The sequence below is a fragment of the Belonocnema kinseyi genome, chromosome 5, assembly GCF_010883055.1.
Source record: "Belonocnema kinseyi isolate 2016_QV_RU_SX_M_011 chromosome 5, B_treatae_v1, whole genome shotgun sequence".
In the NCBI taxonomy this organism is placed as follows: domain Eukaryota; kingdom Metazoa; phylum Arthropoda; class Insecta; order Hymenoptera; family Cynipidae; genus Belonocnema; species Belonocnema kinseyi.
In genome coordinates, this window is record NC_046661.1 from 83,182,641 (window position 1) to 83,196,089 (window position 13,449).

The 13,449-nt window shown below is 22.5% G+C and overlaps 2 protein-coding genes across 2 annotated transcripts in view; one reads left to right on the forward strand and one right to left on the reverse strand.

Moving 5' to 3' along the window:
- The window catches only part of LOC117173747 (UHRF1-binding protein 1-like), a 99,497-nt gene extending 93,373 nt beyond the window's left edge, over positions 1-6,124 (reverse strand). The window contains exon 1 of the mRNA XM_033362388.1: positions 6,024-6,124. Coding sequence (XP_033218279.1) covers positions 6,024-6,067 — 44 coding nt within the window. The 5' untranslated portion in view covers positions 6,068-6,124. The remainder of the gene's footprint in view (positions 1-6,023) is intronic.
- A 301-nt stretch (positions 6,125-6,425) lies between these two features.
- LOC117173748 (UDP-galactose translocator-like) overlaps positions 6,426-13,449 on the forward strand; it is a 37,581-nt gene continuing 30,557 nt past the window's right edge. The window contains exons 1-2 of the mRNA XM_033362389.1: positions 6,426-6,841; positions 7,244-7,331. Coding sequence (XP_033218280.1) covers positions 7,259-7,331 — 73 coding nt within the window. The 5' untranslated portion in view covers positions 6,426-6,841; positions 7,244-7,258. The remainder of the gene's footprint in view (positions 6,842-7,243; positions 7,332-13,449) is intronic.

A 13,449-nucleotide genomic window follows, 5' to 3' on the forward strand; every position in this document is an offset into this window, starting at 1 on the left:
CTGGCAAGAAAATGTGGTTAAGATTCTAGGCGAAGATGGATTAGGAGAAGAATGGATGAAGGAGTTAGAGGGTGCTAGAGGAGCGAATGAGGGAGAATGAAATAATGCACGTGAAAAAGGTAAATGGAGGTATAAAAAAAGTGAAAGAAAAAGGAAACGGAAGTCGCTTAGATTAGAAGCGTAAAAATTGTAAGTAATGGTAAAGTAAAAGATAAGTAGACTAAGATGCGTTTGCGTTCTCATACTCTCTCTCGCTTGCACTCTCGCTTTCGTTCGCTCGCTCACTCGCTTGCTAACAAGTCCTAAATTGCGCTATCGCAGGAAATAGAAATAAGGAACTAGATATAAGACTTTATGTAAATAGTTGTAAATAATTGTATATATAGAAAGGATAAGATTGTAAAAAATATATAGAATTAAAGGGAAAGATTGTAAGGAATGGAAGTCATGTAAACCCTTAGGGGACACATTATGAATAAAGAAGAACTTAAAAGTCCTTAAAATGATTTAGTTTTTAAAATTAATATATACATATAAAATACATATGAAAAGTAAAATAAATATAAAAGTTGCAAATTGAATAAAATTTAAATTAAATTAAATTTTAATCAAATTTTTTCAAGCTTCCATTTAGAAGTTTCAAATTTAAAATAGTTCCACATTTCGGGTTGAAAACTCAACAACTTGATTTAAATTTGTTGTCTTCATTGTTTAAAAAATTTGTTTTGTGGTTGAAAATTCAACTCTTTTGCTGAAAATTCGTCTTTTTGGTTGAATTAAACTGTTTTTAAATTTTAAATTATAATTTTTTGCTGAATATTAACATTTTGTTTGAGAATTCAACTGTTTTGTTGAAAATTCGTAATTTTATTCAAAATTCATCTCTTTTGGTAGAAATTTAACCTTTTTTGGTTAAAAAATGCAACTGTTGTTTGGTTGAAAGTTAATAATCTGCAATCAACTGCTTCTGATATTTAAAATTAAAATCGTAAAATTCAATTACTTGTTTATAAGTTTAAATATTTTTTTCCAATTTTTATTTTTTGAAGATTTATCATTTGAGTTAAAAATGCATCCCTTTCTTTCGAAATGTAACTGTTTTGTTAAAAGTTCTTTTTTTGTTGATTGAAAATGAATTTTTTTAATATCCAGAAAATGTAACTTTTCTATTTTTGGTTAAATATTTATCTGTTTTAGTTAAATAATCAACTATTTGTTTGAAAATTCCTCTTTTTAAATAATAAAAAAAATTTCATTAAAAAACAGAGCAACATATAAAATTGCCAATTGATAAACTCCTCTTTTACAAAAGAAATCCAAATCTCTTTGAGTTAAAAATTGGGCTACTTGGTTGAAAATTCGAATTTTTTGGTTAAAAGTTCAACTCTTTATTGAAAATTCGCCTTTTTGGTTTATAAATTCATCTCTTTTGGAAGAAATTTAATCTTTTGTAGTTAAAAATCCATCTGACTGGTTAAAAATTAATCTACTTTGATTGAAGGTTTAACTAATCGGCTGGGATTTGCAAAATAGGATAAAAATTAATTTTTCATTTGTTGAAGATTCATCACTTTCGCTGAAAATACATCTTTGGAATATTTTGTTAAAAGTTTTTATTTTATTTAAAAATTAATTTTTTATCTACAAATTTAACTTTTCATTTTTTGTCAAATATGTATATTTTTTAGTTGAATTTTTAACTATTTTAGTAGGAAATTCGTTTTTTGTTTTGTAGAAATTTAATCTTTCGTGGTCAAAAATACAATTGTTTTGTCATAAATTAATACATTATGGTTGAAGATTTAATTATACACTTGGTGTAAAGTTGAAATACTTTGTTCAACATTTTGTTGTTGTTGAAGATTCACCATTCTAGTTGAAAATTATTTTGTTCATTTTTTGTTTAAATATTTATCGTTATTAGTGAAAACTTATACTATTTGGTAGAAAATTAAACTCCTTGGCTACAAATTCATTTTTTTGTTGAAAATTCATTTGTTTTAATGGAAATTTAGCTATACTATTTTGTTGAGAATTAATATTTTATGTGGATTAAAAATTTATGTTTCCTAATAGAAACTTCATGTATTTGGTTGGAAATTCAATTATTTTGGTAGAAAATTAATCTTTTGGTTTTTAAAAATGCAAATGTTTTGTTGAAAATTAATCTACTTTTTTTTTAAAGTTGTCTTTTTTTGTTGAATTGAAAATTAAATTATTTGTTTAAACAATTTTTTGTTGGTTTTAAAAGTAATTGTTTAACTAAAAATTTAACTATTCCATTTTTACTTAATATTTATCATCTTTAGTTAAATATTTAAATATTTGGTAAAAATTTATGCATTTTAATAAAAATTGATCTTTTTCGATGAAAATTAATTTAGTTGATTGAAAATATAACTATTTCGTAGAATATTACCTTTTTTGTTGAAAATTCTTTATTTTCGGATTTTAAAAAAAATTTTTAGTTGAAAATTCATGTATTTGGTTAAAAATTTAATTACTTTCATAGAAAATTAATCTTTCTTAAGTGCAAATGCAAACAGTTTTCTTGGAAATTAATCTGTTTTGTTCGAAGATTAGACCATTTTAATTTAAAGTTCGTCATTTTTCTTGTGAATTTCATTAATCAATTGAAAATAAATTTTTTTAGTGAAAATTTATATTTGTGGATTGAAAATTCAATTGTTTTGAGAATATTCATCTTTTTTTAAAAATTAAAATATATTTTGGTCGAAATACCAACTATTAATTTTTTCGTTGCCAATTCGTATTTTTAGTTTGAAAAATATTCTTCTTGGCCACAAATTCATCTTTTTGGTTGAAAATGTAACTATTTGATTGAAAAATGAACTTTTTTAGTTTAAAAATTCTACTATTTCGTTAACAAAATTTTAGAAACGAAAAAAATATATAAACTAGAAATTGATCAAATAAAATTTGGTCTAAAATCAAATTCATTTCAAACTATTTTGTGGAAAATTTATGCAATTTGTAGAAAATTAATTTTTTTTTGTTAAAAATTCTACTGCATGGTTAAAAATTAATCTGTTTTAGTTGAGGCGTCAAGTGTTTTCTTAAAAATTTGTCTTTTTGGTTATATCTTTGGTTATAAAAATTCATCTTTTTGGCTTGTAAGCTCAAAAATTTGGTAAAATATTTGACTTTTTGTAGAAAATTAATTCACTTTTGATGAAAAATTAATTTTTTAATGAAAATTTAACATTTCCTTTTTAGTTAAAAAGGAAATTATTCTTCTTGTCAAAAATTCATATTTTTGGTTATTTTTTGAAAATATCATTTTATATATTTTTAGGAACTAACTTTTTTGTTGAAAATTAAACTGCCTTGTTAAATATAAATCATTTTGACTTTAAATTCCAAAAATGTTGTTAAACATTTTTTTTTTTGACAAAAAATTTTTTTTGGTTAAAATTGAACTCTTGTTGAAAATTCGCATTTATGATTAAATTGAACTACTTTTGGTTAAATATTAATATTCTTTATTAGAACATTGATCCATTTGGTTAAAAATGTCTTTGAATTGAAAATTAAACTGTGTTGAAGGAAATATACATATACATTTTTGAAAATTAATATTTTTTGTTTAGAATTCGACTTTTTTTTTTAAATTTGTGGTTTTTTTTGTTGAATTTAACTTTTTCTGGTTAAAATTTTTAAATAATCTATTTAAGATTTTTTTAAAGATATATAATTTTATTTGAAAATTCATTTCTTCCAAAATTAAATTATTTTGTCAAAAATTCGTCTTTTCTCGTAGAAAATTGAACTATTTTAATGAAATAGTTCAATTTTCAGTTGAATTTATAACAAAAAAAAATAACTTTCAACAAATTACATCAATTTTCCACTAAATAGTTTGAATAATGAATTTGATTTTAGACCAAATTTTATTTGATTAATTTCTAGTTTATATTTTATTGGTTCTAAAATTTTGTTAACTAAACAATAAAATTTTTAAACTAAAAAAGTTCATTTTTCAACAAAACAGTTAAATTTTCAATCAAAAAGATGAATTTGTGGCCAAATTCAATAAAAAACGACGAACTTTAAAGAAAATCGTTAAATCCTCTACCAAAAAAGATTAATTTTCAACAAAACTGTTTGCATTTATACTTAAAAAAGATCACTTTTCTGCCAAAGTAATTAAATTTTCAACCAAATATATGAATTTTCAAATAAAAATTTTTTTTCAATCCGAAAATAAAGAATTTTCAACAAAAAAAGGTAATATTCTACCAAATAGTTCAATTTTTAACCAATTAAATTAATTTTTATCCAAAAAAATAAATTTTTATTTAAATACATACATTTTTACCAGATAATTAAATATTTAACTAAAGATGATAAATATTCAAGTAAAAATGGAATATTTAAATTTTCAGTTAAAAAATTCATTTTCAAACCACAATTTTTTTAAACATTGCATTTGCATTTGCAAATTTGGATTTTTAACAATATTCATTTTCTATCAAAATGATTGCATTTTTAACCAAATACATTAAGTTTCCACTAGAAAAAATAAATTTTCAATCCACAAAAAATATTAATTTTCAACAAAAAAGGTCATTTTCCACTAAATAATATAACTAAATTTTCAAACAAACAAATGAGTTTTTAATAACATAAACATTAATTTGAAGCCAAGGAGGTTAATTTTCTACCAACTAGTTTAAAATTCAAATAATAAAGGTAAATACTTAAACAAAACTTGAAGAAAATAATTTTGAACTTAAATGGTGAATCTTCAAAAAAAATAAAACGAAAATTTTGAACAAAGTATTTCAACTTTAAACCAAGTATGTAATTAAATCTTCAACCATAATTTAATAATTTTTGACAAAACAATTGTATTTTTGACCACAAAAGATTAAATTTCTACAAAGGAAAAAATGAATTTCCTACCAAAATAGTTGAATATTCAACTAAAACATATAAATATTTAACAAAAAATGAAAAGTTACATTTTTAGATAAAAAGTGAACTTAAAAAAAAAAAACTTTTAATTTTTGTAAATTAATCATTTTTTGTTTAGAATTCAACTATTTTCCTTAAAATTCCTGTTTTTTTTGTTGAATTAAAGGTTTTTTTGTGGTTATAAATTCAATTACTTGATTAAATTTTGAAATAATCTATTTAAGATTTTTTCAACAATTTTTATCATTTTAGTTGAAAATTCATTTCTTTGAAAATTAAACTACTTTCTTAAAAATTCGTCTTTTATCGTAGAAAATTTAACTATTTTATTAAAATATAACCTTTTTGTTGAAAATGTATTTTTTCGGATTTAAGATGAAACCATTTTATTAAAAATTCGTTTTGTTTTAATTGAGAATTCGTATTTTTTGTTTGAAAATTCAACTACTTTGTTGAAAGGTGAAATACTTAGTTCGAATTTTTTAAAAAGATTTAACATTTTATGTATCCTGTAAAAAAATTCGTCTTTTTGGTAGAAAATTAATCTACTTAGCTGTAATTCATTTTTTGGTCTAAAATTTAACTCATATAAACCAAATTTTTTTGCGAAGCACCGAAAAGATAAATAATAATTATCGTAATTTCGGAAAAGTCCAAGTGAGCAATTTTTTAATGCCAAAGTTTCTCGCCCTGTCTTTTCCGCAGAGAGTGTTTCTATTGTCATAAGCCGAATTAACAACAAATAAAAACCCACCTGTCAAAATGACAGGTAACAGCTGATGTCAAAAATTCAGCACGAGTTAATCTAGATTTTAATCATTTCTAATCGAATTAGCGATGAACTTGAGAGACCGTTCGATACGATAGTTCGCGCAGACGATTGGATTATGATAAAACCAAGAGAGAAAGTGAATCACTCGAAAATATGTCGAAGATCGTTAGCCTCTTGAAGAGTATTAAAAAAAACGATAAAACGTGTCAAGTTACGTTTATGTCAAGGGCGGTGCGACTTTTTCCGTCCGCAAAAAAATATACGGAAAAACTAAAATTATTATTGCAAAATGCACGAAAAAGGAAAAACTCACCTCGAAAGATGTTTCAACAACTGATTTTTTATGATTGACACCATTTTCCCGATTGTTAATTACTTTTTATAACGAACACTTAATCTTCGCATGGTTAGATTCGAGAAATTCCTTCTACTGACAACATATAGCGAATATCAAGACTACCAACATCAAAACGTTTCTAAAAAGTCAGACTCGCCAACCTTGAAATAGAAATGTTAGAATATTGGTTAATGTTGCTCATTTCTATCCGATTTTGATCTGTATTCTATTTCAGCTAATTTAGTTTCAATATTTTTTAGTTTTTCATGCTTATCTTGAAAAATATCTGTATTTATGAGTAATTCAATATTCGAAATTTGAATATTCGCGCTGAAAGTTTGTTTCCTCGCCATGTTGTGTCCTAACCTACAAAACGCCGATACGTAAAATGTCAAATACAAAAAAATAAAAAACAGAATAAAAAAATAAAGAGAAGAGTTTGTAGAGCTAATTCTGCTAAATACGTTATTAGGAGAATTTTCAAAAGTTGATATAAGACGAATATGTTTATAACTTTGATTTCGCGGAGAAAAGTCAAAAAGAGCAACTTCCTAACCTCAAAATGTTGCTCTTTTTTTATCCTTTTAACTCATCGCAATTGAAGGGAGACAGTAGATGCAATAAGTGTCGTGTTGAGAAAATGAAGATGTGTATTTCGTGATTGTGAATGTATCAAGAACGAACGTTTGCGAGAGAGTGTCAAGTGATGGGTTTTGAGTTTCGAAAGACGAGGACATTCTTGAAACAAACTCAGCAGATGCTTCGGCCGAACGTGCCCTGAATTAATCATAAAGGTGCGTAATCTTCCACCAAATTTTGTATTTAGAATCCCCCTTTTTTTACTTTCGTCTCATCCCTGCTTTTTTGCCCCGAAGCCACGGATTCGAAAGTAATCTTCAGAAACCTTCATAACGTGGCAGATCTCGAAATCGAGAGGCTGTTCCACCAGATTTTTCAAGGAAAGTTCTTGCGATTTATGAGAATCTTAGTTAAAATTGCAGGTGTTCAGTAAAAAAAAGAATCTTTTCTTCAATTTTCTCTTAGCATTTTTGTAGAATATTATTTTTAAAGATTTATTTAATTTATTTCCAATTTTTGGAAAATAAAAAAATGAAAAAACGAGGGGTAATTAAACAAAATATTGTAGCTGTAACATTTTTGTTATTTTTCTTAGTATAAAATGTGTCGGTTTTCAGGGAAAATGTTCTTCTATGGATTCAGATGGTAATCAACAAGTCAAACAAAGTGCAAATAAGAATATTTTTACTATGACAAAACAACAGAGTAAGTACAATTTCCAATAACATAACGTTTTTCCTTATCTGTTAGTACAGGTTTTGTATAAATTTTATCAATAATGAAGCGACCGTGAAGTTAATTGTTATTGTAATTAAACAGATGCTTCCTATCGCAATAAAATTCAAGTTTTCTTTATTTAAATACTTAATTGCGGTCAATTTAGAAAATCGTGTTCAGAAATAATAAAAAATGTCCAGAATAAAACTCATTTAATAAAAAAAAATGGGAAATCGAGTAGTTAAATTTTAAATTAAAAGAATTAATATTTTCAACCGATTTTTTTTTCAACAAGTTAGATACATTTTCAAGAAAAAAAAAACTGAACTTTCAACTGAAATTATAAATCTTTAATAAAAAAATTATTTTTTATTAAGTAGATGAGATTTCAACCCAGAATATGTTTTTTTTTACCAAAAAAGACGATTTTTTACTAAAAAAGATACATTTTCAACCAAAAATAAAGTAGTTAAATTTTAAATTAATTTTTAACGAAAAAAAAAGAGTTTTCTACTAAAATGATAATAATTTTCAACTAAAATAATTCATTTTTTACCAAAGAAGTCGAATTTTGAACTAAAAAGGTAAATTTTATATTTTAAACCAAGGGTGAAATAGTACATTTTCTGTTAAAAAAATTAATTTTCAACCGATAATCACGAATTTGTAACGAAATAGTGCAATTTTAAACTACAAATATAAATTAAAGAAAAAAAGAAAAATCTACTAAAGTGATAAATCTTTAAGAGAAAAGATTAATTTTTAACCAAATAGATGATTTATCAATTAAAAAGATTAATTAAAAAAAAAAAGAATTTTCAACCAAATGGTGTAACTGGTAACAAAAAAAAGGTGAAAAACAATTAATGGGATTAATTTTCTAGCAAAAAAGTTAAAATCTTAAAATCTTTCCCCCAAAAAGTGAATTTTTAACCAAATAGTTGAATTTCTAACCATATAGATGAATTTCAAACTAAAAAGATTCTTTTTCCATTGAAAAGATGAATTTTCAACAAAATAAATAAATTTTTTAATCAAAGAAACACATTTTTAACGAAAATGTATAATCTTTAACACAATAATATGAATTTTTAACGAAAAAGTGGAATTTCTAAGAAAAAAGTTAAATTTTAGCCAAGTAGATTAACGTTTCTAGCAAAAAACGACGAATTTTCCAACAAAAATATGAATTTTTAACCACGAAGATTAATTTTCTACAAAAAAAAATTAAACTTGGCAAAATACATTAATTTTTAATAAAATAGTTGAATTTTCAACTAAAAAATATCATTTCTAAACCAAAAAATCGAATAGACTAAGAAGATTAATTTTCTACAAAAAAAAAACGAATTTTCAATCAAAAAGATGAATTTTCAACCACAAAAATTTATTACCTAAAAAATACATGAATTTTTAACCAAATATTTGAATTTTCTGCTAAAAAAATATTAATTCTCAACAAAAAATTGAAAATGCTAATTTTGAGTTATGGAAATTATTTTCAACTAACAAACGAAGAATTTTCTTCAAAATAGTTGAATTTTAAACCAAAGAAATACATTTTTAATCCAGATTGTTAATGTTTCATAAAAAAGACGCATTTTTAACTAAATATGTGAATGCATTTTTAATAAAATAATTTAATTTAAAAAATCTAAATTTGAAATCAAACATGAAATAAATAAAAATTCAGTTAAAAAAATTCTTTTAAACAAAGAAGACTTATATTGAACAAAATAAATACATTTTTTAGCCACAAAAATAAATTTTTAACGAAAAATGATTAATCTTTTATCGGACAATATGAATTTTAAACCGAAATATTTAATTTTTAACTAAAAAATTGAATTTCTAACAAAAAAGATAAATTTTTAGCCAAGAAGATTAATTTTCCACTGAATAAAAGACGAATTTTTGACGAAAAAGATGAATTTTCCACCATGAAGATTAATTTTCTACAAAAAAATTCACTGTTGACAAAATGTATTAATTTTTAATCAAATAATTCAATTATCAACTAAAAAAAAAAGATAATTTTTAAACTAAAAATCGAAGAGACTAAGAAGATTAATTTTAAATACAAATTTTCAACCAAGAACATTAATTTTCTAAAAAATACATGAATTTTTAACGAAATATTTGAATTTTATACTAAAAAAGATTAATTTTGAACAAAAAATTGAAAATGCTAATTTTGAGTTATGTAATTAAGTTTTTAACAAAAAAAAAGTTAACCAAAAAATGAATTTTCCACAAAATAGTTGAATTTGCAACCCAAGAAATACATTTTTAATCCAGAATATTAATGTTTCATAAAAAAAGACGCATTTTGAACTAAATATGTGTATGCATTTTCAACGAAATAGTAGAATTTTCAATATTTTAATTTTAATTAAATCGTGAAATAGTTAAACATTCAGTGAAAAAAATGTTTTTAAACAAACGAGATGAATTTTTAACAAAATAAATCAATTTTTGAGTCACAGAAATACATTTTTAACGAAAATGATGAATTTTAAACTAATTGGATTTTCAACTAAAAAATTGAATTTCTAACCAAAAAGATACGTTTTTAGCCAAGAAGATTAATTTTCCACCGAAAAAAAGACGAACTTTTGACAAAAAAGATGAATTTCCAACTATGAAAATTAATTTTCTACAAAAAAATGCACTTTTGACAAAATATATTAATTTTTAATCAAATAGTTCAATTATCAACTAAAAAAAAAGACAATTTTTAAACCAAAAATTAAATAGACAAAGAAGATTAATTTTATACCAAAAAAAGACGGATTTTCAATCAGAAAGATGAATTTTCAACCACGATCATTAATTTTCTACAAAATACAGAAATTTTGAAAATGTTAATTTTTCGTTATGAAAGTTATTTTCAACCAATAAGCGATGAATTTTCAACAAAAGAGTTAAGTCTTTAACAAACAAAAAAAGTTATCCCAGAAAAATGAATTTTCAACAAAATAGTTGAATTTTTAAAATGTAAATTTCAAATCAAACATGAAATACTTAAAAATGCAGTTTAAAAAAATGTTTTCAAAGAAACAAGATGAATTTTCAACAAAATAAATCAACTTTTAACTAAATAAATACATTTTTAACAAAAATGATGAATCTTTCACCCACGAAAATGAATTTTCAACGACGAACGTTAATTTTCTATAAAAAAAAATTTTGGACAAAATACATAAACTTTTCACCAAATACTTGAATTTCCAACTAAAAAAGATTATTTTTTAACCAAAAATTGATTATGTTAATTTTTATTTATGGAAATTATTTCCAACGAATAAACGAAGAATTTTAAACAAAATATTTCAGTTTTTAACAACAACAAAATGTTTATCCAAAAATTAATTTTTAATAAAATAGTTGATTTTTCAAAATGTTAATTTTAAATCAAACATGAAATACTTAAACATTCAGTTTAAAAAATGTTTTAAAACAAACTATACGAATTGTCAACAAAATAAATAAATTTTTAACCAAAGAAATACATTTTTAACCAAAATGTTGAATCTTTCACCCAAGAAAATGAAATTTCAACCAAGAAAATTAACTTTGGACAAAATACATTATTTTTAAATTAAATAGTTGAATTTTCAACTAAAAAAAGATTTAATTTCGACTTTTCAACCAAATATTGTAACCAAAAAGATTAATTTTGTTCCAAAAAACACTAATTTCAACAAACTACATGAATGTTCAGCTAAAAAAGATAAATTTTTAACTAAAAATAGAACTTTTAAATTTTCAATGGAAGAAATTAATTTTAATCCGAAAAACGAATTTTTAACAAAATACCTGAACTTTGAATTAAAAAAAAGTAACTTTTAAACAAAAAATGGAATGGTTTTTTTAAATAAATATTTCTATTTTCATATATTACATATGTTTATATTTCATGTTATCTTCTTCTTCATTTTATCTTTAAAAATAGTAAATTTATTGTAAAATTGTTTTGAAAATTACGCGCTTTTCATCACTTTTGGTTCCGGTTTAATCGTAGCCGTGTGTTTATTGGTTAACGGTACTGTTTTAAAGATTTGAAGTGCTCGGAGAAATTCTCGTGAGCATGAGAATATGCTCGACATTTTATGTGCTTTGAGAATTTAATGAACATTTATGAGCATTTTGAATTAGGATTTATAAAATCGTGTTTTCTATCTTTGTCAATAATAATTACATTATTTAAATTTCGGGGGAAAATGTATAACTTAAAATTGTAAAGGGTACTAAATTTAAATGATAAAAGGAGTCAAAGTAATAAGAAATATATTATTCACATTAAACAGTGGATTAATAATTAATAATGTTAATGAAAAAAAAATTTTGTTTTTAAATATATTTTTAATACTTTTTAGTTGTGTATTCAAGTAAAAAATATACATTTTCAACCAATGAAATTAATTTTCCAATAAGATTATGAATCTTGAACCAGAATTATATGGATTTTTAGCTAAATAGTTGAGTTTTAAACCCAAAAGATTAATAATGTTATTGCAAAAAATATTTTGTTTCTAAATATATCTTAAGATACTTTTTAGTTGTGTGCTTCAAATCAAAAACATCAATTTTGTACAAAAAAAAAAAAAATCTTCAGCTAAAAAAATCAATTTTGTACCAAAATTAGAATAGTTAAAATGTCAGAAAAATGAATGTTCAAAAAAAAACAATTCAACAAAATAATATTTTTTGGTCAAAACAAAAATGATTTTCTAACCAAAAATAGAAGGATTAAATTTTCAGTTACGATAATCAATTTTCAACACAAAAAATGAATTCACAACCAAATTATTGAGTCTTAAATTAAAAAAAAATAAATTTACGAACCAAAAATATAATATTTCAATTTACAGTACTAAGAGTAAATTTAAAAAAAAAACGAATTTACAGCCAAATTAATTAATTTTCAGTTTAAAAAATTAATTTTCAACTATAATAAAACGAATTTTCAACCAAAGAAATTATTTTTTAAATACAACCATGAATCTTTGAACAAATAGTTAAGTTTTCAAACCAAAAGATTAATAATGTTACTGGAAAAAAATATTTTGTTTCTAAATATATCTTAAAAACTTTCTAGTTGTGTGTTTTAAGCCAAAAATTTTCAACCAAAAATATGAATTTTTAAACACATATTTAGTTGAATTTTCAAATCAAAAGATTAATTAAAAAGATTAATTTTCTACACAAAAAAAATAATTTTCAAAAAAACATAAATCTTCAGCTAAAAAAATCAATTTTCAACAAAAAATTTAAATCGTTAAAATGTCAGAAAAGTGAATGTTCAAAACAAAAATTATCTACGAAAAATAAATTATGGTAATTTTCAGTTAGTAAAATCAATTTTCAACCCAAAAAATGAACGAATTTTCAACAAATAGTTAAATTTTCACTGAAAATAGATAAATGTTCAGTAAAAAAATTTGTTTGCAAGTTCAACAAAATAATTAAATTTTGAACAAAGGAAAGGTTTTTTAATTAAAATGATGAAGCATCAACGAAAAAATGAATTTTTAAAAAATAATAGAATTTTCAAACCAAAAGATTAATTTTTTACCAAAAAAGGGTCATTTTCAACAAAGTACATAAATCTTCAGCTAAAAAAATTCAATTTTTAACCAAAATTAGAATATTCAAAATGTCAGAAAAATAAATGTTCAGCAAAAAAAAAATTTTTTATTATTCATCCAATTAAATTGTTTTCTCACCAAAAATAGAAGGATTATATTTTGAGTTAAGACAAGCAATATTCAACATAACAATTAATTCTCAACAAAATTATTTAATTTTAAAATAAAAAAGATCAATTTACGAATAAAAAATATAGTATTTCAATTCGTAGTAAGAAAAGTAAATTTAAAAAACGAGTTTTTAGCCAAATTAATTAATTTTCTACTAAAAAAAAAATATAAATTTTTAACTAAGAAGAAACGAATTTTCAACCGAATAAATTAATTTTTAATAACAATTATGAATTTTGCACATTAATCTTTTGGGTTGAGAATTCAACTATTTGGTTATAAAATTAATCTGTTTTTCTTGAGGATTCAAACAATTTTGGAAAAAATTCATATTTTTTGGTCGA